The sequence below is a fragment of the Saccopteryx leptura genome, chromosome 13 (genome assembly GCF_036850995.1).
Source record: "Saccopteryx leptura isolate mSacLep1 chromosome 13, mSacLep1_pri_phased_curated, whole genome shotgun sequence".
Taxonomy (NCBI): Eukaryota; Metazoa; Chordata; class Mammalia; order Chiroptera; family Emballonuridae; genus Saccopteryx; species Saccopteryx leptura.
The window spans coordinates 43168871-43193385 of record NC_089515.1 but is presented as its reverse complement, the minus strand read 5'-3'; the positions used below and the strand labels follow the sequence as shown (position 1 = coordinate 43193385).

The window sequence follows — 24515 nt, the reverse complement described above, 5'->3', positions numbered from 1 at the left end:
AAACCCCGCCCCAGAGCCCGCCCTGGGGATTCTCCTCGCCACTCCGGCCTGATCCGGACATGCACCGCCTCCACTGGCCAATGGCCAGGCTCGTCTCACGGTGACGTACGCATCCACGACCCGGAAGCTGCGCTGTTCGGAATTCCCAGCGGGCTGCTTCTTCTCTTCCTTCACTCATTGACTTACCATTTAGGTAGGATTGTGGCGCTGCTCCTAGATGCTAGTCAGTTGTTACCATCTGCCTTTTTGATTATAGCCATCCTAGAGTGGTTGAGGTGGTATCTCATTGTGGTTTTGATTTTCATTTTCCTGAAGGCTAATGTAAATATAGCGTTTCATTACCACCATATATATATATATATATATATATATATATATATATATATTTTTTTTTTTTTTTTTTTTTTTTTTTTTTCCCCACAGAGAGAGAGAGAGGGATAGATAGACAGGAACGGAGAGAGATGAGAAGCATCAATCATCAGTTTTTTTCATTGCGACTTGCTTTCTCATATGTGCCTTGACCGTGGGCCTTCAGCAGACCAAGTAACCCCTTGCTCGAGCCAGCAACCTTGGGTCCAAGCTGGTGAGCTTTTTGCTCAAACTAGATGAGCCCTCACTGAAGCTGGAGACCTCAGGGTCTCGAACCTGGGTCCTTCCGCATCCCTGGGACCTCCTTCGGATAGTCCGAAGCTCTATCCACCGCACCACCGCCTGGTCAGGCTCATTACCACTATATTTTCTCCACTCCACCCCATGCTTGGTCGGACCACTATATTTTAGATGGCAACCCCTCCTCCCTACTGTCTATTCCCGTTCTCTGCTTTATTTTTTTTTTTTAGTTTTTTTTATTTATTGATTTTAGAGAGAGAGAAAGGGAGAAAGAAACATTGACTTGTTCCAATCATTTATGTATTCATTGGTTGATTCTTATATGTGTCCTGACCAGGGATCGAACCTGCAAACTTTGGTGTATCAGGATGATGCTCTAACACAGTGGTCCCCAACCTTTTTTGGGCCACGAACCGGTTTAATGTCAGAAAATATTTTCATGGACCGGCCTTTAGGGTGGGACAGATAAATGTATCATGTGACCAAGACAAGCATCAAGAGTGAGTCTTAGATGGATGTAACAGAGGGAATCTGGTCATTTTTAAGAAATAAAACATCGTTCAGACTTTAAATAAAACAGAAATAATGTAAGTTATTTATTCTTTCTCTGCGGACCGGTACCAAATGGCCCACGGACCGGTACCGGTCTGCAGCCCAGGGGTTGGGGACCACTGCTCTAACAAACTGAGCTATGCGGCCAGGGCTGCTTTATTTTTTATACCACTTATCTCACCGCAATGACATACCAAGGATATTTCACTTATGTATTTATTTACTGTTTGTTTTCTCCCCTAGGGGTAAATTCCAAGAGTTGGATTTTTGTTCTGTGTTATGCTGTACTCTCAATGCCTATGGAAGCAGTAACTACATGTCCCCCTGCACTAGACAGGGCCCATGTTTAAATCCACCTATTACTAGCTGTGTGACCTTGGGCAAGTCACCTTCTCTGAGACTATTTCTTCATCTGTGAAATGGGATGATGACACCAAGCTCTACAGACTTAAGAGGTGTTTGTGGAATAATATTCAGGAAATGAGCACAGAGCAGGTAATCAATACTTCTTTCCCTCCGTCCACCCTCTCTGCAAGCAAATACATACACTGCCTTCCTCAAGGACCACACCCAACATCTGGGAGCCTCAGGAGCACGTGATTTGAAATCAGAAAATGAGGTTGAGCCTTGCTTTACCACTTCCTAGCTAGGTGGCACTAGGCAAGTCACTTTATCTCTCTGAGCCCAGGGTTTTTCATAAGTATCATGGGAACTGTACCTCTTGACTTTCCTCACATCGTTGTATTAATTCAACAGCACTGGCAATAACAATCAAAAAAGATTTGTTACAGGAATTTTCTAGCCAGGTTAGTGCTTTTTTCACTTGTAAGAGAAGAGACTCTCAGAACTGAAAATTCTGCATAAGTTATGGCTTTTCTACCTGGAAAGCTGGAATGCAAGTGAACAGAGATTAGCAATTATAAAAGAATGTGCCAGAGCAGGATCTGAACACAATACTAGCCTGTTCACGGGCATGTGGAATCTAAGATGAGAAGGAGAACTTTTGTAACAGTGGTTATGTGGTTTGGAGAGGTTTCAATTTCTCCAACTCTAACATGGGTGAAGGAAGTGCAGATGGGGAGAGTCTTACAAAGGCCTGTCTCTGCTCCAAAAAGACTTCTTTCCCAAGACTGAGGCCTCTACCCCACGTGTACAATACAATATAAACAAAGGATAGGGAGGTGGCTTGAATCCAACCACATTCTGCTACTTTCCAGCTTTGGGCTCCTGGGCAAGTTGCTGCATTATCTAGCTCTGTCTTCATCTGCGAGATGGCGATAATGCCTATAGAATTGGCTGTCCTGGAGTTAGAAATAACACATGTGTGGGCTGGACCCTTAAAAGGCACTTGGTGGCCAAGGTATTTTATTAAAAGCCCCAGAAAACGCCCAGGCCTTTGTCACAGTCAGTTTCTGGACACAGTAAGACCTTTAAATTGTGTCAAGTCTCACGTCAGTGTCCAAGGATTCAAAGAGAGGCAAGCAAATCCTGTCCTCCATAAGAGGCCCTGGGGCCTGAGATGCCCTGCCCTGGCCTGTTCCTTGTGGCGCCTTCATAGTCAGCCAGAGTGACTGACCCTTCCTACTCCGTGAGGGACCGGCTTGGAGAAAGGCCGGGGACGTGCGAGCTCACAGGTCAGGGCTATCCTGCCCCATAGCCAGGGTCGCCAAGGCCCCTCAACTTGTCACTCTGCACCCCTAGAATGTGTCTACACCATCCCCCCCAGCTACGCGCCCGCACCCTCACCGCCAGGGTTGGCCTTGCTCACACCGGCTGGCCCGATCGCGGGCGCGGAACCGGCCGGCAGTTCCCTCTTCCCGCGGCCCGCGCCCCCTGGCGAAGCCCAGGCGCTCTGCGGCAGGGGGCAGGCTCCCTCTCACCGCGACCGCTGCAGGCCACGCCCTACTCCTAGACCCCGCCCACAACAGGCCACGCCCCTCCTCTAGACTCCGTCCCACGCCCCTCCAGTGGACTGCGCGGCGGGATGCGCGCGTGGCTGGGCGTCTGCGGTGGGAGGCGGCGCCCGGGTGGCCGCGCTCGCCATGGGGAACAAGCAGACCATCTTCACTGATGAGCAGCTGGACAACTACCAGGTGAGCCTGCGCTCTCCCCTCGTCTTCCCGTCGCTGCCGATTGCCTGGGTCACACCCGGCCTCTGCCTTCACTCCAAGCGTGACCTTGGAAGGGCTGCGACTCCTCAGAGCCTTACTGAGACAGCGAGCCTCTGTAAAACAGAGCCGAGCTGGGTCTTGTCTGGGTTCGGAGTCAGGTACATCAGTCCCTAAAGGCTGTTGTAAGTTGGGGTGTCTTGTTTATCCTGGGGTCTCTTCCTTTGGCCCAGCATGGAAATAATGGAGCAAGAAAGCCATTCAAGTCCCAGCCTTACATGGTTACTTCCCCGAACCCCCTAAGGCTCCCAATAGACCCGTTAGACTCTGCCAGGTCCTCCTGGGAGCCCTAGTATGAATGAGACTTCCCAGCTCCGCATGAGGCCCTGACAGGGAACTAGGACCTACATTCATGCAGAGCCTGCTGTGTACCAGGCACTGTACTTCCTGCAGTTACCATTAGCTCCTTTGATCACAGTCTGGTGGGTTATTGGCCCCATTTTACAGACAGCTAAACAAAGGCTGAGGAGCCAGCCATTCAGGACCCTGCCCAGAGGAGCCACTCAGGAGTTTGAATCATGAATCTGAGACTCACTATTTGTTGGGGGGAGGGGGCGGACTGTGTATGCTCTTTGTCCTCAGGAGAGATAGACCTCACCCCCAGCACGGCCTCATGAGAGGAAGTGTGCACCATGGGAGGGCGCTAGTAGGAGTGGGAGACCAGCAGAGAAGGGGGCTTTTGCTTTGCTGGAAGGTTCAGAAATAATGCAGCACTGGTGGAGGCCCAGCAGGGCTGGCAGGAGGCAGTCCAGGTGGAGGGCACAGCCTGGATAAATGCTTAGAGGTAGGCACAGGTGAGCAGGTGGGTGCCATGCTGAGGAGTGAAGAGTAGCCCTGTGGGGGGCAGGGACCTGGGTTCCCATTCAGACCAGCCTGGCATTGGGTTACCCCTTGAGGCAAGTCTCTGTGTTGGGTTCTAATCTGTTGCCAGAGCCTGGCTGGACGCTGCCCACGAGTGGGGTGGGAGAAATGAGAACTGTGAAACCCGAGAGCCTCCCATCTCCCTCCCTCTGACTCTCCAGCTAGCCACAGGCCAGCCAGAGGGTGACCCCAAGTTATAGCTGCCCACTTCCCAACTGATCCACAGAGCTTCATGTCCCCCACCCCATCCCCAGGTACCAGTGATCTTAAGGTTCAGTTTTCTTCCCAGACCACTTCTCTGCCTTCCAAATCCATCCGCAGACCCGAGGCTGCCCCTCCAGCTGTTCTAACTCTGCTGTCCAGCAGCAGGTCCTGTACCTCAGCCTCCCTTGGGCATCCCTCCTCCGTCTCCACAGCGAGGGCCCTGGCCAGACCTCCTCAGTCCCATGGGGACTGAAGGTTAGCTACTTCCTTGCCCACCCCTCTTGTTTGCCCCCTCCAGCCACCTATACCTTATGGCACAATCCCTTAATTTTCTCATTCCACCTCTGTCTTTGTCCCCCTTCCCTCCCTCCTTTCTCTTTCTTTCAACTGCCACAGTAAGCATAACCATTGTCACACAACTTTTCCCATGGAAAGAGCTGCAGTTTATGAAACTCAGTTTTCCCATCTATAACTGGGGAGGCAATGCCTGCCCGCATAGGCTAGTGAGAAGGATTAGACAACGTTGGGGATTCAGAGCCCCCTCGGGCCAGGATCTTGACAATCATGGACAGTGTGCTGTGGTTCTCAGCTTGGCCTGTACCTAGCAAGCATCTGAATGGCTTTGAAAATGGCTGATGCCCTTCCCCTGTCCGGATGCTGCCAGTGCCTCCCTGCCACCTTCTTCTCATCTCCATCCCTCCTCCACCCTGGACCTCTCCACTTTCTTACTAATATGACCTTGTTGATTCCTGTGGTTACAGCTGCCAGGAAGCTGCTGATCTTCCCTGGTCTGTGTGCCTGGAACTCAGTCTCTGAGCTACGTAGACACACACTGCACAGCCCCACCAGGCTCCCTTCTCAGGGGCTGCACTGTGGTGGTGGCCCTGTCAGTCCTCACTCCTGAGCTATCTACCAGCCACTGCCCCTCCCATCCTACAGGGTACCCCTCGGGCCCCTCAGAACAGTGGCACCCACCTCTGCCGCTAAATGCCCTCACTCACAGCCCTTGCACCTGCACTCAGTCCCCTGGATCAAGTTCAGAGCTTCATGAGGTTTCTGGACCCACTAGACTGCTATCCTCAGTGGGCTGGGTGGTCAGGACTGTTCTGCCCCCAGTACTGTCCAGGGATGTCTCTGTGCGGGTCTGAGGAAAAAGGAGCTGGGACTGCACACTGACCGCGTGTGTTTTCTCTACAGGACTGCACGTTCTTCAATAAGAATGATATCCTCAAGTAAGTGTGGCTTCTGTTTACCCCTCAGAGCTGGAACTGGGTGGGAACAGGGCCTGGGATCCCACGTGGGCTGGCTGTACTGGCTGAGCCGAAGAAGAATGTCGTCTCTGTCAGGAGCCAAGTGCACGCTACAGTGTGAACCTAAGAGCCTCCCATCCGTCTTGGACCCAAATCCCTCTGCCAGGATTTGAGCATCTGTACCTGGCTCTGCAGTGGGTGGTATCAGGCACATTTTTATTTAATCCTAACTGTCACCTTGTAGTGGGAAAATTCAATTTTATCCCAAGTATGACCAGTGTCACACAGCCAGAGGCTGAAGACCTGGCCCTTTGTTAATTTCCTGCATCTTGGATCCTGTCAGACTAGGAGTCCCTGTGGGTCAGACCAGGGTCCCTAAGGGCCCTCTGGCTCCAGCCCTGATGACCTCTGACTCCTGGAAGGTGTAAAAGGCAAGGGCATGGCCTGCAATACCCCCACTGCCCTGAGCTTTCCACTAGGCACCTGTTCCTTGGACAGTCCCATTCTTTGGGGGCTGGGGGGGGGGGCTAGGACAGGAGAGATGAATGAGTTGGCAGCCTCAGAGCCCAGGACCAGACAGTGAGCAGGATGCACAGAACGCCAGGAAACCTGGCCCCCTTCCTGGGCTATCAGGTGGCACTAAAAGGCACAAGGGCTCAGGATCACTTTCCCTAGAGGTCGATGGGCAGGCTGGGGCAAGAGCCTGTTGTCACAGCTTCCCAAGAAGATCACTCTGCTCGGACAGGCAGTGTCCCTTGGCCTTTCCTCTCTTCACAGGCTGTTCTTCCTCCCTGTCCCTTTGGTGGGCAGGGATACCCCACTTCCACCACTCTGGAAGGCAGGGTGAGGGGCAAAGTCCCCAGGCCTAGGCATCAGCAGACCTAGGCTCTGCTTCCACTTCAAGCTCTGCGGCGTTGGGTGAAATCTGAGCCTCACTGAGCCTCAGGTTCTTCTATAAAATGGGGATCGTGATCCTACCCTCAGAACATTGCTGAGAGTCGGGAACCCCAGGGTGTGGGGCTTGACTAATGGGCCCCAGACCTAGGAACCTGCTCCCAAGGGCCTCAGAGCTACCACCCCCACCTCCCTCCGCCCCCACCCAGATGGGTTTCTAGGTGAGCTGCACCCTGAGCGTGGACCAGATGGCAAGGAGGAAAGGTGAGCTGGAGGTTCTTCTTTGCAGGCTGGGGCCCAGTTCAGTGATACTGAGTCAGAGTCACAGATAACCATCAGGGGTATCTCTCCTCGGCCCACCCCCACCCCCAGGTGGATCCAGTTGCTCCCTTGGGCACAGTCCTTCCACCCTCATGCTGACCCCAAGTGAGCAGCCCCCCACTCAGCCACCTTGTTCCTATAAGTCAGAGCTCAGTGCCCCAACTCTCATACCCCCAGTTAGGCTGTGCTCCACAATAAGTGGTCCGAGTCCTTGTTCCCTCCACACACAGAGGCCCGCCCAGCAAACAGCCTGGAGTCTTTGCCTATATGTTACTTTATTATCTTGTTTTTTACCATCTTTAAAAATTTCTGTATTATTTATTTTAATTACACCTAATTTTTTTTTATTCTGCATGTGATACATGACCACAGAAAAATTAGATAATAAACCAGTCAAAAGAGGGCAAAAATGACCTCTCATCCTCCCTCCCGCCCCTAAATAGCGACTGTTAATCTTTTGATATATTGAACCTTTTGGTATGTAGCCACTATTTTCCCTTAGTGTGTATTTATCAAAAATTTGGATCATGTTGTTTTATAATTTCTGTGAAATTGCTTTTCCTTAGGCAAATGGTAAAAATAGATAAGAAAAAAATGACCTCACCACCTCCTTAATTCATTTAGTTGGACATTTTGGTTTTCAGTGTCCCACCATTGTATTAGCACTGTGGTGACTATCCTTGTGACACCATGGCACACAGCCCACACCTCTGCGATTACTACTTGGCATAAATTTCTAACAGAGACTTCTGGATCAGAAGGTGTAGGCTTTGACAGCTTTAGAGTTTTATTGCTAAACCACCCTCCAGGGCTTCCTCTGCTTCCCTTACAGGCTCCATGCGCGGTTCTACGAGCTGGCCCCCAACATCGTCCCCATGGACTACAGGAAGAGCCCCATCGTCCACGTGCCCATGAACCTCATCATCCAGATGCCGGAGCTCCGGGTATGTGAGAGGCCGCGGCTCTGGCAAGGCAGGAGAAGCATCGAGCAGGCCACACAGGTGGACTGGGGGGACAGGGATCCTGCTCCTCTGGATGGGGCAGGACAGCAGAGGCTCTACCCTTCGTAGCTGAGTGGCCCTGAGTGGTCACTGCACCTCTCTGTGCCTCAGTTTCCTCACTTCACTATGAATAAATGAGCGGCGTGGGGGGCTCAGGAAGGCTGCTGTGACTCATGCTGCCCACAGTCTGCAGGGCTCTTGGCCTGTGCCCACCCTCTTACCCTTCTGTTAAATGGCCAGTCTACTCTCCTTTGTAGCCCTTCTGTCTGCGTTTTTAGGTCATTTTTCTCTGCCTGCCCTGTCTGGCTATGGCCTCTCTCACAGCGTGGTCATCCACGGCTTCATTTCTGGACTTTTACTTGCAAGGAATCATCTTGTCAAAATGCTGACTTGATTTGGAAGGTCTGGGGGACCCAAGGTTTGTTTTTCTAACAAGCTTCCAGCCCATGTGGGTTTGATGGCCTCTTGTCCTCAGATCCCATCTGTTTTTGACATAAAGATTTCATGTCTACGGCCATACCACCCTGAATGCGCCTGATCTCGTCTGATCTCGGAAGCTAAGCAGAGTCAGGCCTGGTTAATACTTGGATGGGAGACATAAAGATTTCATTTATGCGTTCCTTACCCATAATACACGTAAAGTATTCTCCACCAGTGAGAGAACTGTGGGACTTTGCAGACAGTCCCTTTTAGGCCTCAGATGTGTGACTCTGGGGTTACTATATCATATCCCCTTGGGGCCTGTATCCCAGTTGTAACCTCAGTTCTGAGGGACAGAGAGGCCAGTGTTGACCCTAGGCAATCACTCAGTCTGGCCTGGAGAAGGGATTGAGCCCAGTCTCAGGGTCACCAGAGGGGTAGGGCACTCAGGCGAGAACCACATGGTTGCCTCTGAGCCTCGGGTGGCCCCGAGTGATCTGTGATCAGAGGAAGGAATCAGTGGCATCGGTGGCCTCTGGACCACCAAATTCAAGGAGAATTCTAGGAGCTGGGTGATTGCTGACCTGGGGTCTGACGGGTTCTCCGACTCTTACTGCTTGTCATGTGCAGTTATCTAGCCCTTTGGGGACCCACTTCTGTCTGACACTGCTTACCTGACCCAGCCTGAGCTGAGGGCTGCCCGTGCTTGGGGACGTCATCCCCTTTCACACATCAAGGCAGGAGGCTGCCTCTGTGTGCTCCTCCAGGCCCTGGGACTGATACTGGCTGCTGGCTCACCAGAGGTCATACTCCAGTGAGCACACCTTGCACACCTCGGCTCTGCTAAGGTCTCCATGCTCGTCTTAATGATGCAATGCGACGTGACGTAACAGTGAACTCTTACAGGGGCCAGCCTGGCACACCTTTCTTCCTGTAACTCATTTAGTTGTCTCACAGCCCTGTTAAGTGGGTGCAGTTATTTCCATTTTATATTGTATAGATGGGGAAACTGAGGCCCAAGGGGATTAGGTCACTTGTCCAGGGTTGCATAGGCCGTACGCTGTCTGGCCCTGGAATCCTCCCGGTTAGCGCACCCCTGGGTGATGCCTGTGGTTCTCTCTCCAGGAGAATCCCTTCAAAGAAAGGATTGTAGAGGCTTTTTCTCAGGACGGCGAGGGGAACCTCACCTTCGATGACTTTGTGGACATGTTTTCTGCACTCTGCGAGTCGGCTCCCCGAGACCTTAAGGCCAACTATGCCTTCAAGATCTACGGTAATGGGGACCTGGGGAATAGGCACGATGCTAGGGGTCCATGTTGCTGTGAGGGGTGGCACTCCAAATCCTGCTGGCTTCTGCCGTGGGGGACGCTGGGGACACCACGAACATTTAGAAAAGTACTTGTCCATTAGGGTGTCCAGAGTTGACAGTGCACAAGAGACATCACAGGGTTCTGAAAGCAGATGGACCCACCCCACCTATGTGGGTGAGGAGAGTTCACATGTAGTGACATTTCAGTGGGGGCTGGGAGGACAAGAGGAGACTGTGGACAGAAGTGGCAAACACCGGGCAGAGAGAACAGCCTGTGAGGACCCAGGACATAATGTGCAGGGCTCGATAAGGAAGTGGGACAAGGCGGGAGAGGCTGCTAGGACAGGCTTTGAGGAGCCAGCTGAAGGGTTTGGACCCAGTGCCCAGACCACCAGGCCACTACATGGTTTCAGATGGGGCATGGGAGCTCTGTATTCTAGAAGCATCTTGTGGCATCCTGAGCTGTGAGATGAGGCTGGGGCTAGAGGGGAGGCTCTGGCCAGGTGGTAAGGGTCCCAGAGGTTCTCAGGCTGCCAGAGGCGAGGCTGCCTTTTCTATCATCCCGGCCCTCTGTTCGCTGTGCTATCAGCCACCAGAGGGCGCTGGGCACCACAAAGACTATTTAGACCTCACACTGACTGGTGTCCAGTCCTCATAGGGTCCTCTAACAGGGACAACGAGGCCCACAGAGGGGCTGAGACCTGTCCTGGGTCAGAGAGCTGCGGACAGACCTCCTGTCCCCAGCATCTTTCACCAGCCAGGCAGCGGGGCCCCTTCGGGTTGGTTTTTACATGTGGTTGTTTATTTCAGAGGACTTGGGTCTGAATGCTTCTGTGCACCCTCTGTGTTTGCACGTCAGAACGGAACCTATACTGTCTATCAGCAATGGTCACTGGTTCTTCAAAAGCTTTTTGAATTCCACCCATCACCCCTCTAGTCCTGAACCTCAGGCATTGTTTCTGGGAAGGGCTGTTGTCTTCAGAGAAGGGTACACGTGATGGGAGGACCCAGGCTCCCTCGCTGGCCTGGCGGGGGGTGGACCTGGGGAGATAGGGTCTGACCTCTAGCAGGGACCTCAGTCTCTTCATATAAAACGGGCACAGGCATCCCCATCTCGCCGGCCCTGCAGGAAGGCAGCCAGCCCGTCAGCCAGCACATCGCGCCCGACAAACTGGGCGCCCCTTGGAGGCCAGTGCGGAACCACTTCATGCTGCCTCGCGGGCAGTCACAGGCCAGTGCGGAGATGGCAGGGTGGGCGCCTGTCAGGAGCTCAGGCCCAGATCCAACACTGGCCACGGATGTGACCTCAGGCAGGTCACTTGTCCTTTCTAAGCCTCTATTTCTTCATCTGTGTAGCGGGATTCTCATTGTATCTACTGAACAGATTTGTTTTGCAAATTAAGTGAGTTAGACTTAGAGTGTGCAATGTTCACATTAGCAGTTACGCCCTTTGTCACCACCACGATGTCAGGGTTTGGCTAGTGGGGGGGGGGGAGCTACATGGAGAAGGGATTGAGCCCAGTCTCAGGGTCACCAGAGGGGTAGGGCACTCACTTAGACATTAGCCCTAATGTCTGAGAAGCACCCCCCCACACACACTAGGAGGTGATGTTTGAGCCAAAACTTGAAGGATGAATAGGAGTCTGCTGGAGTGATAAATGGGGAGGGCCATCCAGGCAGCGGAAGGGTCCTGTGAGAAGATCTGGCTATTGGGTGGAAAATGGTCAGAGGGCATTCAGGTCGCTGTGACATGTCTGTGCGTTGGGGCAGTACAGTGCCTTTGGCCAGCTAGACTCAAGCCACGCCCCGACTCCGGTGCACACAGGCCAGCCACGCTTTAAGAGGCGTCTGTATCTCCTGACCAGTGAGTCTGTCTGGGGGACAGAGGCAACAGAGTGCAGTTAAGAAAATGTGGTCTCAGCGTCACAGAGGCCTGGTCAGAATCCTCCAAGCAGCCCTCTGAGCTTGATTCAGTCACTTGGCCTCTCCAGGCCTGGGTCCCTTAGCTTTAGAAGGACTACCGTGTCACTGGGAAGTGAGGAGCTAAGTCCCCAGAAAGCCTCAGATGTGGATGTTTGAAGTGTCTCAGTCATTGTGGGTTTCGATGGGGCTGTGAGTGTTGCATGTGGTACACAGAGCCGCCTTGTAGGCGAGCCCTCTGCACTTCCCACCTGGGGACAAAAACCCCATGTCCTCAAACGTGTATGTGGAAAGGCTGAGGGAGGTACGGTACACAGTGTGACCAGGCCTGGTCTGAGTGCCCCCGCCCCCTGGCAGATTTCAACACCGACAACTTCATCTGCAAGGAGGACCTGGAGCTGACGCTGGCCCGGCTCACCAAGTCGGAGCTGGAGGAGGACGAGGTGGTGCTCGTGTGCGAAAAGGTCATCGAAGAGGCTGATCTGGATGGCGATGGCAAACTGGGCTTCTCTGACTTTGAGGACATGATCGCCAAGGCCCCCGACTTCCTCAGGTGCCGCCCGGGGCTGGCTTGGGCGGGCGGGCGGGCTGGCCTGGGGCCCATGGGTGCTAAGGCCCTGTCACGCTCATAACAACAGTCTTGTAGGCTCATGTGGCCAGAAGGCAGGAGGTTATGTCCCAGCCCAGCTGCCTCAGAGTGACTAGGAAGTCCCCTGCAGGGCCAGCTCTCAGATGAAGGATAAATACCTGGGGCCTTTGGTGTGTTGGGGGTGGATCCCAGGGCAAGGCCAGTTCTCCAAGCTGTCCTTCCCTCAGCGTTGATTAACTGTGTACTCTGCCCCCTCCATAAGGAACTCTCCAGGGCTGGGTGGGGTCTGGTCGGCTTCTCACTGAGGAGCCCTTACCCTTCCCCCTCCAGCCCCGGCCTCTCACCCTCTTTCCCATTCTCTCTTTTCAGCACCTTCCACATCCGAATCTAAGGGTATGTCCGAGGTTGCAGGGGTCCTGAAGCCCATTGTCCATTTTGCTGTCTACACAATTTTGACCTCCAAGCTCCCAGGACAAGAGTTGTGGCCTCCAAGGTTTACACTCACGAACATTTCCTTGGCCCTTTCAGCAAAAAATCCTTAACCAGGGAAGGGGCGACATGAGGAACAGGGCCCTTCCTAGGCCCCCAGTGGTTCAGTCCCGGGATCCACAGTTCCCCCAGGACTTCCCTCTGTCCCCCAGCCTCCCCTGGGCCCGGTTCTCTCTTCAGAAATGCCCTCCCAGGAGGGGAAAGCAGAGCACCCAGGGGGGCAGGGGGTACTGACTTGTCCCAGTGCTGGAAACACACCCTGGTCACCCAGGGCAAAGTGGGGGAAAAAAGAGATTTTAACAAGCTATGCAATCTTTCTCCATTTGCACAGCCAGGCTGTATCCTGCCCTGCCTGTCCCAACTCCCCGCCTGTCCCCGTCTGTTCAGTCTCCCCGCCTGTCCCGTCTCCCCGCCTGTCTCCGTCTGTTCAGTCTCCCTGCCTGTCCCCGCCTGTCCCGTCTCCCCGCCTGTCCCCGTCTGTTCAGTCTCCCCGCCTGTCCCCATCTGTTCAGTCTCCCCGCCTGTCCCGTCTCCCCGCCTGTCCCCGTCTGTTCAGTCTCCCCGCCTGTCCCCGTCTGTTCAGTCTCCCCGCCTGTCCCCGTCTGTTCAGTCTCCCCGCCTGTCCCAACTCCCCGCCTGTCCCCGTCTGTTCAGTCTCCCCGCCTGTCCCGTCTCCCCGCCTGTCCCCGTCTGTTCAGTCTCCCCGCCTGTCCCCGTCTGTTCAGTCTCCCTGCCTGTCCCCGCCTGTCCCGTCTCCCCGCCTGTCCCCATCTGTTCAGTCTCCCCGCCTGTCCCGTCTCCCCGCCTGTCCCCGTCTGTTCAGTCTCCCCGCCTGTCCCGTCTCCCCACCTGTCTCCGTCTGTTCAGTCTCCCCGCCTGTCCCGTCTCCCCGCCTGTCCCCGTCTGTTCAGTCTCCCCGCCTGTCCCGTCTCCCCACCTGTCTCCGTCTGTTCAGTCTCCCCACCTGTCTCCGTCTGTTCAGTCTCCCCGCCTGTCCCGTCTCCCCGCCTGTCCCCGTCTGTTCCGTCTCCCCGCCTGTCCCGTCTCCCCGCCTGTCTCCGTCTGTTCAGTCTCCCTGCCTGTCCCTGCCTGTCCCGTCTCCCCGCCTGTCCCCGTCTGTTCAGTCTCCCTGCCTGTCCCCGTCTCCCCGCCTGTCCCCATCTGTTCAGTCTCCCTGCCTGTCCCCGTCTCCCCGCCTGTCCCCGTCTGTTCAGTCTCCCCGCCTGTCCCCGTCTGTTCAGTCTCCCCGCCTGTCCCGTCTCCCCACCTGTCTCCGTCTGTTCAGTCTCCCCGCCTGTCCCCGTCTCCCTGCCTGTCCCCATCTGTTCAGTCTCCCTGCCTGTCCCCGCCTGTCCCGTCTCCCCACCTGTCTCCGTCTGTTCAGTCTCCCCGCCTGTCCCCGTCTCCCTGCCTGTCCCCATCTGTTCAGTCTCCCTGCCTGTCCCCGTCTCCCCGCCTGTCCCGTCTCCCCGCCTGTCCCCGTCTGTTCAGTCTCCCCGCCTGTCCCCGTCTGTTCAGTCTCCCCGCCTGTCCCGTCTCCCCGCCTGTCCCCGTCTGTTCAGTCTCCCCGCCTGTCCCGTCTCCCCGCCTGTCCCCGCCTGTCCCGTCTCCCCGCCTGTCCCCGTCTGTTCAGTCTCCCCGCCTGTCCCGTCTCCCCACCTGTCTCCGTCTGTTCAGTCTCCCCGCCTGTCCCCGTCTCCCTGCCTGTCCCCATCTGTTCAGTCTCCCTGCCTGTCCCCGTCTCCCCGCCTGTCCCGTCTCCCCGCCTGTCCCCGTCTGTTCAGTCTCCCCGCCTGTCCCGTCTCCCCGCCTGTCCCCGTCTGTTCAGTCTCCCTGCCTGTCCCCGTCTCCCCGCCTGTCCCCATCTGTTCAGTCTCCCTGCCTGTCCCCGTCTCCCCGCCTGTCCCCGTCTGTTCAGTCTCCCCGTCTGTTCAGTCTCCCTGCCTGTCCCGTCTCCCCGCCTGTCCCCGTCTGTTCAGTCTCCCTGCCTGTCCCCGTCTCCCCACCCTTCCCCATGGAAAGTTCTGTGAACAGTGGGCCGGCCCAAAGGCTCTGTCCTTGTGTTCGGCCTTCCCAACCATGTGGAACCCTCACTGGTGTGTGCTGTCCACAAATCTGTGAACTCCTGGTAGTAAAGCACTTTTCTGTCCCCGTGCTGTCTTTGTCTGCCAATGTCAGGAAGTGTTCCCCGGTCCCTTTCCTCCTCATCCTTGGAGCCCACCATTGGCACTTCGCCTCTGGGCCAAGCACGGCCTTCCCGCTTCAGGCACTGACTTTTATTTCAGTGCTTCTGCCTTTGGGAGGAAGACGCATCTGTGCCCCCACGTAGGACGGACGTTGGGTTAGAATTCTATTCCTTTCCTTCATAACAACAGGAGTTCCGGTGAACGTTTATGGGGCTCACTGTGTGTCACGCACAGGTTGGTGGCCATACTCAGTCCTGACAACTCCTCTGGGAGGCGGGGACTCATCCATTTCTCAGAGGGAGGAGCTGCATGGCCAAGAGGCCACTAAGGGGAGAGGTCTCATCAATCCAGTTTGTCTGGGTGAACGCCAGCTCCGCCCAGGACTGGTGGGGAGGGGCTGCGGTGACCGTCCAGGATGGTCAGTCTGTCTCCACCTCCTATGCCTGCGGCAGTGGGAGGGAAGCAGCAAGCTGCTCGTCACCCATGGGGATGTAGGGACACAGGTGGGATAGGACAAAGGATACGAAGGAAAGGGCTACAGGCAGAGCAGCCTGACCTGAGGGGTAGCTATCCTGAGAGAGTGAGTGTCCTGTGTCCAAGCTGGTGATAGGCAAGGCCCTGAGGCTCCTGGAAGGGCAGGGCCACCTGGCTGGGTCAGGCTCTCATAGGGGGAGTGTGAGTCCCCTCCTCTCAGACCTTGATTTTCTTTTCTGGGTGGGTGGAGGCCCTGGGGAACAGGACGTAGCCAGGAGCTGCAGGCAGCTGGAAGGCCTCTCCTGCTGTGTCTCTGAGCGTGGCTCCATCGCAGGCCGGGTGGGTGGGTCTAAAGGGCACCTTCAGGTGGGCTGAGGGCCTCCAGTGACCCCTGGCATGGCGCAGGTACTGGGAAACCCGTGGCGCGGACTGCCAGAAGCCAGGCTTTCAGGGTCTGGGTTTCTTGTCCACAAAGAAGAGCCTCCGGAGCTTGTCAGACTGCAAAGAGGGAGAAGATGCTGGAGCTGGGGCTCAGAGCGCCCTTCAGCGTTGCCTAGGGGTTGGGAGCCAAGACCTGATAAAGGCTCGGGCTCCACAAGCCCTTCACCCTCAGTGGAAATGACAATGTCGGCCCTCCAGTTTTGGGTGAAGGGTTTGCCCTCTTCTGGCTCAGGCTAAGGGGAGGAAAGAGTCTGGAAAGGGGTGGAGAAAAATGCCAGGTCCTCCCTTCTTTGCTGGAGTGCCCTAATGGACTCACTGGGGTCCTAGGTAGGATGGGGTGGGGCTGTACATGGTGCCACCCTGGACCAGAGGCAAAGCAGTCATGGGATGTGGCTTCTGTGGTTCTTAGGGCTGTCCTCAGGCAGGATCTGTGGGCCCAGGAGAGACAAGACCTCGGAGCCTCCTGGCCTGAGGGAGGAGCTGGCAGAGCGTCCTGCAATGGCCTTTCAGCTGGGAGCAGGGTTTCACTGTTCAGACCAGGAGAGGATGTCTGCGCTTGCCCGAGGTCTGAGGCTGCACCACAGCAGGTGGACTCGCCTGGCTCAACAGCTCCAAGTATAGGTGGAGGCTGCCAGGGCTGGGGGCTCAGAAGGGGCCCTCTGCCTCCCTGGGGACCCCTGACCACCTCTCTCTGCCCTCCTGATCCCTGCTTCCCCTTCTTATCAGAAACCCTCAGAACAATAGTTCTGTTCACCAAGGACCCTCTCTGGGCTGTGTCCTGAGCACATGATGATATCTAGCTCTATCCTCTAGCCCAGCGATTTTCAACCGTTTTCAGCTTGTGGCACATATAAACCAATTACTAAAATTCTACAGCACACCAAAAGATATATTTTTTGCCAATCTGACAAAAAATAAGTATAATTTTAATTCATTCATACCAGACAGTTATTGTATTGACTATTGTCATGTTTTTATTTGACAATCTAAGGGAAAAGAGGTCAGTGCCCCTGACTAAATAGTCAGGTATTGCATATTTTGAAAATTCTTGCAGCACACCAGTTGAAAATTGCTGCTCTAAGCAGCTGCCTCTGGACACAGCCTGAGGACCAGCCCCTTCCCTAGATGAGGGAATGCGGGTCCTGGGTAGGGTTGCTGAATAAGAATATAGGATGCCCAGTTAAATTTGAATTTCAGATAAGTAATGAATAATTGCAGTATTTGGAACATACTTATGCTAAAAAAAAAAAAAAAAAAAAAAAGCCTTGTTTATCTGAAATTCACACTGAGTGTCCTGTAATTATTTTGCTAAATCTGGTCACCTTTAGTTGCTTGAGGAAACTGCCTCACCCAAAGCCATATGGCTGGGAAGGTCTGAGCCATGACAAGTCAGACCTGAAGCCCCTTCTCCACCTCTCAGGGGTTCTGAGACCCCCAAAGTGGACAAGAGGGAGGGACAGGGATCTCTGGTTCCCTGCAGAGAAAGACCTCAAAAGGGCTAGAAAGCCCCCATCTTACACCCAAATCTAATATCTCCCTCTTCCACCACCTCCAAGCAGATGTTAGGGCTGGAAAGTTCTGGGCACCTTTGGGCGGGGGTGGTGACCTGCCCTGCCCTGCCTGAGGACCACAGGTCCCTCCTACCACCAGCTGTTCCACCCCCCACGGAACCCACCTTTATCCGTCCAGTGTCCTTGCTCTTGGCTGCTGGGATTTGTTCGTATGTGTTGCTAGGCTCCAGTAGTTCTGGGGCCCCTGAGATCCTCTCATAGCGACAGTCTGTGGGCACCGATAGCTTAGCATATGTGACACCGGCCCCAGTAAGTAGAGGTCTGGCTGGGCCACCCCAGGAGGCTGGGATCTGCTCGTAGGTACTGGGTTGGTCTGGTACATGGTTGGCCTGCAGGAAGCCTGTTGTCTGGATGCGCGCATAGTTGTCTGCAGAGGTGCCCTGGGAGCAGGGCTGGGCCCTGTGGTTAGGCTTTGGAGACCCCTGGCTCCAGGCAGCAGTTGAGGACCCTAGAGCCTCAGAACTGGGGGGGCGGAGGAGGCCCCAGGAAGTGGGAGACACTGTAGGGCCCTGGTCTGGGCTCCCTCTAGAGAGGGCAGACCCTGGGCCATCGGGCCTGTTCTGGTTTGCATCTGAGAGTCTCCTCAGGGTCTCCTTGCCCGGGGAGCTGGCCTGGCCACCAGCTGGAACTGGCCCAGGCTTACCAGACACCTCTGTGTCCAGACTTAGCTGTGCCTGCTTCGTCTTCTTCAGGTCTGTGTAGATATCCTTGGGGCCTCCAAAAGTTAGGTCCAGAAGGGAGGCACTCCTCTCTGGGAGGGGCGGCACCCTGGTGAGGGGCTGGGGAGAGAGGAACAGAGGGCCTTAGAAAGGTCACCGATTGCTATAAGCTCATCAGGTAAACTGAAGGGCTCTCAGATAAGCTGAGACTCCCATCTTGGCCTATTTACATATTGGTTATGACTTATGTACATATTGGTTACAGGTGTTCAGGACCCAGCCAGCAACCATACAGGACTCTGAGGACAGCCTTTATATCTAGATTCAAAGTCTGGGGTCACCAGTTCTCCCACCCAAGCTCACTTTGCCTTCAGAGTGGTCCCCTTCTCCCTCCAAGCCCCCTGAACCTACCCACTCACCACTCCCTCCCCCTTCAGAATGGTCCCAGAAGTTAATCATTCGAGTATTCATTCAGCAGTGTGCCAGGTTCTGTGATTGGGTGTGTACACGCTAACCTGAGAGACAGCAATGTACCTCTCCATTACCTACTATAATAGGCTGATGTAATATACTTATAATAACATATCACTAGGCAACGTGCGGTCAGGTCCTGATTGGTAATGAGGAGGAACAAAGTAGGGTAACGGGAGAGAGAGCCGCAAGTAGGAAAGGGGCGTGTTTTTATAGTTCAGGTGACTTTCCAAGGAGATGACGTGTTAGGCAGAGAATGGGATGCTGTGAGTGTGAGTCATGCAGGTGTGTGGTGGGAAGAGTACTTATAGGCAGAGGGAACAGTCGCTGCAAAGGCCCTGAGATAGGAGCAAGGTTGGTGTGTTCACAGAGGCTCCAGAGCCTGTGAGCGAGGTGGAGGTATCAGGACACCTGGTGAGGCTCTTGTGGACCCTGGGAAAGATCTCAGACTGTATTGTAAACTCAGGAGAAGCCCACAGCATGCTGTAATCTGATATTCAGAAAAATCTCTGAGCCCCTCCCATGAACTGCTGTGGAAGAGCATGGCGTATTGAGTCATAGGGACCCCACTCTACAGTTTACAGACGGACTTCAGGCATTTGGTATCCATCCTCTCATTCCAGCCTCACAGGAGCCATAGGAATGGTAAATTGAGGCTCAGAGAGATTATGGGGCTTGCCCAAAATCACTCAGCTAGAAAGGCCAAGGCAAGGTGTGACCAAAGTCAGCTGGCCAGAGGCAGGCCATGATATAAGCAAGGCCTTCAGTGTTCCCAAGCTGGAGCCTGCACCTCTCTGGGCCTGCTTCACCCAACACAGCCTGAGGGACTGGCCAGTGTGGCCTCTCAGGGCTTTCCTATGGGCTTGGTACACATGTCCCTGGTCTGACAGCCCTGACCCTGATGGCCCAGAATCCTCCTCACCTCCGTGCTCTCCTCCACAGACAGGTTCAAGGAACTCACATGCAGGCTTTTCTTCATGTGGAGGAAGGAGACCTGGGGCTTTGGAGGAGGCTGGGGGCTTCCGGCCTTGTCTGTGACCCGTGTTGGGGATGCCGTGGGAGGTGGGTCTCCCAGGCCTGGATTGATGTGGTGGAGGCCCAGGGTGACGGCATCGTATATATCATTGTCCTCTGGCTGCAGGCGGTGGGGACACAGTAGGAGGGTGGTCACACGTCTGGCTAGCCTCCAGCTACCTGCCAGCGACTGCTGGTGAAGGACTGAAACATGCCCACCAGTCCCTAAGCTTGGGGAAGACAGTGCCTCATTCTCCTTTTCAAGTAGGGACCTTAACCCCATGCTGAGTGCTCTTGCATGGCAGTAAATAGGGAAGAAAAGCCCTGAATAGTGTAAATAGGCAGTAAATAGGGTGGCCCTGAATAGTGGCCACCCTAGGCCTGGGCAACCCACCTGCCACCCTTACCCCAGGGGAGAGAGGTGCCTACCCGAGGACAGGCAGCAGCCAGAGTCTCCCCGAAGGGCTCAAACTGCACCTCCTGGTAATGGTGCACAAGCTCGGCCAGGCTGCCGTGGCTGTGGGTGTCCCCTGAGACCAGGTAGCGCCGATTTTGGAGCTGAGTGATGACAAAATGCCGACACCGGTCACTGCCCCTGCAACACAACAGACTGGGCTGACCACTGGGCCTCAGGGTGTCCCTCTGCAGAGGGGGACTCACATCTGACAACCACTCTTGGTGGGTGGGTGGTTGTGAAGGGTTGGAAGCTAGGTTCCTGGAAGTAAGTACAAGCCTGCTCTGGGGGGTCAGGGAAGGCCGGGCTGGACAAGGGTGGGGTGAGGGATGCCCTTAGGTTGGTGCAAAATTTAAAGGACACCACAAAACTCAGTAATCAATAATAACAATCCAATATTTTAGAAAATCAAAATGAATACCAAAAGAAATCTATGACAAACAAAATATCAAAGTCTCAAATGAAGATGAGGACCGACCCTGCACTTGCACACGGCAGCCTCACCCGCCTGCCATAATCCCAGCCCTGTTGCAAAGATGGGACCCAGCTCCTGCCCACGCCGCACCACCCTGCTCTCCTCCACAGCATCACCCAGCAACCTGTGGCTCCGCCCACACCTTGATCTCCCACCCCCATCCAGTTCCTTCTACTGGAAATGCTTCCTAAACCCAGCAACTTGCTATTCATCCTTCTATCATGGGCTCGAAATTCACCCCTGAAGCCTTCACCAGCCTCCCACCAGGAGGAGGTCTCCCCTGCCCCCCACTCACCCCCTTTGCCAGCTGAGGCTTCATCCTGGTATATGGCCAGTGCTGCTCAGAAAATGTCTGATGAGCACTGAGAGTGAGAGAGGGAGGGAGGGAGGGAGCTGGGGCCCAGAGAAAGCCATGTGGTGTGTGCAGGTGGGCCTCTGTGCTTATCTGCAAGGCTGAGTTATGGGAGCCGGAACCTGCAAGTTCCCCACCGAGGCCTCTGTTTCTTACCTGTAGGACAAGATGTAGCCAGTGGCTCGGTCACTGAGGCGGATGAGGAAGGAGCCAAGAGCTTTGTCACTGAGCAGCTGCTCCGCCTGCCTGGGCAGAGGACATGCCATTAATTGGGGCCTGTGCCCCGAGAGTAGCAGGAGCAGCCTGACTTAGACCTGCCAGAGAGGCCCTGCTGGCCATGCCCTTGTGTGCCAGAGCCACTGCACAGGCCTCCAAACCTCTATAGAGATCTGCTCAGACCTTCTACTGGTCTGTGGTTCGTCTGGGCCCCATTGAGCAGGGTTGGCCCCTCACTGCAGTCTCTGCAGCAAGAATGAATCCATATAGCTGGAGAGTTTTAGATTTGTGGGGTCCTTGCTTAGGGCCACTGTGCATCAAGTAAGACTTTCTGTTATGTCCAGAGCCTGGTCACAATAGCATGTCCTCTTCAGCCCCAGAGGGCCATGGGTATTTCTAAGTTGTGCCAGGTATTTTGCAGGCAAGGTGGAAAATTTCAGCTGTCCTCTGGTTTGACAACACAAAGACCAGATAGTGTCTCAGCTACGGACTCACCAAATATTCACTATGCAGAACCAACTACACAGTTTTTTTGTTGTTGTTTGTTTTTGGTTGTTTTTTTTGTTTGTTTGTTTTTTGTATTTTTCTGAAGCTGGAAACAGGGAGGCAGTCAGACTCCCGCATGCACCCGACCGGGATCCACCCGGCACGCCCACCAGGGGGCGATGCTCTGCTCATCTGGGGTGTCGCTCTGTCGACCAGAGCCTCTCTAGCACCTGGGGCAGAGGCCAAGGAGCCATCCCCAGCTCCCGGCCATCTTTTGCTCCAGTGGAGCCCCGGCTGCTGCGGGAGGGGAATAGAGAGACAGAGAGGAAGGAGAGGGGGAGGGATGGAGAAGCAGATGGGCGCTTCTCCTGTGTGCCCTGGCCGGGAATCGAACCCAGGACTTCCGCACGCCAGGCCGACGTTCCACCACTGAGCCAACCGGCCAGGGCCTAACTACACAGTTTTCAGGGCCCAGTACTAAGTGAAAAATGTGGAAGCCGTTACTCAAAAGCAAGAACTTCAAGATAGTGACAGCAGAGCATGAAACCAAGAACAGGCCCTCCTGAGCAGAGGGCCCCATGCTACTGCAGAAGTCAGTGCCCGTGAACCTGGCTCCACACAGGTCCTCATGACAGGCTGCACTGGTCATTCCCTCATCTAGTGCTTGGACAAGTTGGAGATCTAGCCCAATTGGAATGCCAAACCCCCATGTTGGCCCTTATTTCTGGGGTGACTGTACAGCCAGGTTTGCCTGGGACAGTCTCTTCTTAAAACAGCTCTACCTCATCATTAAGAGCGCTTAGTCTGGATGATAAGTGTTACAGTCCCCAAGGGGTTCATCAAGTTCTTCAGATCTGGTCTGAACACATCCTGTTCCTGCCGCCCCTCTGTGTCCTCGCTTATATGCAGAGTGGGACTGGTGCCTAGGGAACTGGGTACTCCTCAGTCTGTTCCCCTGCCCACCACCTCCGGGGGTACCAGCCTAGCCCAGGGGAGGACAGGAATCAGTCTCATCCCAGAGTCCCCATACCACCTTCTCCTCCCCAAAGGGCTATGGGTCATGGCAAGCAAGTGGACAGGAGCAGCCTTACTTGCGAGTGATGAATCCGTGAAACCAGGGGGGCAGGACTCCATTCTGCAGAATGAGGGGGGCCTGAGTCTCCATGAACCACCTCAGGGCCAGGCCCTGCAGCTCAGCCATAGCATGGCCATCCCCGGCCCCCTCAGGCCCCCTGCCTGGGCTCAGCTGCCTCAGGCTGCTCTCCATTCTCACAGGCTCTGAAGTGAAAGCAGAGCGAGCCCAGACCCCACCGGCCTCTATATCTGTGTGTGCTCCAGCTCATTTGCCTGAGTCCATGCCCGCCTCAAACCACCAGCAGCACACAGGAGCTCTATTGTCACCTCTGGGCTGGTGGCTGGCTCTCCTTGGCTGGCTGTAGACACTGAGGGGAGGGTCACTTCTGCAAGCCAGAGAGGGATGGGAAGAGATCTCTGACTTGCACCCAGCAGATAAGCCCCACGCGGCTTGACCTCTTTCCCCCAGCCTCCAGTCTTTCTCACAGGTCAAGACCAGCCCTTACTGACGTGCACAGCATGGCCACTGTTAGCAAAGTGGTGAATTTAAATTCTATGTATGGTTCCTTCATGGAAGCCACTTGTACTTCGGTAAAGTTTTTGTGCTGATTTAATTCCCCATTCCACTCAAGATTTATTTTCTAGACTCTAAGGTCATTATGAGGATGTAACAGCATGTTGGTTAAGAGTGAGGGAACATTTATATAAATTCAAGCATAGACAAAACTGATCAGTGGTGATACACGTTAGGATGTGGTTACCTGGGGACAGTGGGTGAGCAGTTGCTTGATGCTGGTCATTATCTGTTTCTTGGTCTGAGCAGCGGGTTAAATGAGTATGTTCACATTGGGAAAATTCATGGAGCTCTGCACTCACAATTTATGCACTTTCCAGGTATATGTTCTACTTCAACAAAATAGTTCAGTTAAAAAATAATGAGGATGCTACATCCATATTTTCTTGGTTCCAATTCCAGCTGACTAGCTACATGATCTTGAGCAAATGACAACTTTTTTGTCATTTTTTCTTGTTTTTTTTTTAAGATTTTTATTTATTCATTATAGAGAGGAGAGAGAGAGAGAGAGAAGGGGGGAGGAGCAGGAAGCATCAACTCCCATATGTGCCTTGACCAGGCAAGCCCAGGGTTTTGAACCGGCAACCTCAGCGTTTCCAGGTTGACGCTTTATCCACTGCACCACCACAGGTCAGGCATCATTTTTTTTTTGACAGAGACAGGGAGAGAGTCAGAGAGAGGGACAGACAGACAGGAAGGGAGAAAGATGAGAAGCATCAATTCTTTGTTGCAGCTCCTTAGTTGTTCAGTGATTGCTTTCTCATATGTGCCTTGACTGGGGGGCTACAGCAGAGCGAGTGACCTCTGGCTCAAGCCAGAGACCTTAGGCTCAAGCCAGCAACCTTTGGGCTCAAGCCAGTGACCATGGCATCACATTTATGATCCCACACTCAAACCAGCGACCCCTTGCTCAAGTTGGTGAGCCTCCACTCAAGCTGGCAAGCTCGGGGGTTTCAAACCTGGGTCTTTGCGTCACAGTCTGACGCTCTATCCACTGTGCCACCACCTGGTCAGGCTAGTTTATGTCTTTATCTTCCCTAACCTCTAACTGAAATCAGCATTTCCTTCCATGACCAGTGCAGGGAACAAACCTTTGTGTTGACAGCACCCGTGGCTTTGTCACCAACAAAAATCACAGGGATTTCCATGTCACATTACAGCTGTTGCAGACATCTTGAGACATCATTTTTGTTCATCACCTCAAAACTATAGTAATTAGACCCAATGCTGGATCCTGTTATTAACATGCTAATAAAGAAGCACATTGTATTAATACACTACAAATATTTTGATAGCTTTCTTTCTTTTTTTTTTTTTTTAAGATTTTACTTATTGATTTTAGTGAGAGGAGAGAGGGAGAGAGAGGGAAAGAAAGGTGGGGGAGGAGCAGGAATCATCAGCACATAAGTTGCTTCTAGTATGTGCCTTGACTAGGCAAGCTTGGGGATTTGAACTGGTGACCTCAGCAGTCCAGGTCAACA

The 24515-nt window shown here is 54.2% G+C and overlaps 2 protein-coding genes across 5 annotated transcripts; one reads left to right on the top strand and one right to left on the bottom strand.

Annotated features, from left to right (window-relative positions):
* Nucleotides 1–120: 120 nt before the first annotated feature.
* On the top strand, nt 121–16900 carry CIB2 (calcium and integrin binding family member 2). 4 transcript variants are annotated; one of them, XM_066355149.1, is made up of 10 exons: nt 121–193; nt 1405–1656; nt 3108–3254; nt 5592–5626; nt 7692–7803; nt 9406–9553; nt 11867–12062; nt 12468–12491; nt 14963–15007; nt 16098–16900. In XM_066355149.1, the coding sequence occupies exons 2-8, from the start codon at nt 1642–1644 to the stop codon at nt 12487–12489; spliced, it is 675 nt and encodes a 224-aa protein (XP_066211246.1). In that variant the 5' UTR covers nt 121–193; nt 1405–1641; the 3' UTR covers nt 12490–12491; nt 14963–15007; nt 16098–16900. The 4 variants fall into 4 exon arrangements, with proteins under 4 accessions (XP_066211246.1, XP_066211248.1, XP_066211249.1 ...); XM_066355151.1 differs by lacking the exon at nt 14963–15007; XM_066355152.1 differs by lacking the exons at nt 3108–3254; nt 14963–15007; nt 16098–16900 and having other exon boundaries at nt 12468–13033.
* SH2D7 (SH2 domain containing 7) lies at nt 15607–22684 on the bottom strand. The gene is made up of 6 exons (XM_066355148.1): nt 22478–22684; nt 20841–20930; nt 19833–19998; nt 19312–19524; nt 17364–18038; nt 15607–15745 (listed from the first exon to the last, which is right to left on the bottom strand). The coding sequence occupies exons 1-6, from the start codon at nt 22651–22653 to the stop codon at nt 15695–15697; spliced, it is 1371 nt and encodes a 456-aa protein (XP_066211245.1). The 5' UTR covers nt 22654–22684; the 3' UTR covers nt 15607–15694.
* Between the last annotated feature and the right edge of the window lie 1831 nt (nt 22685–24515).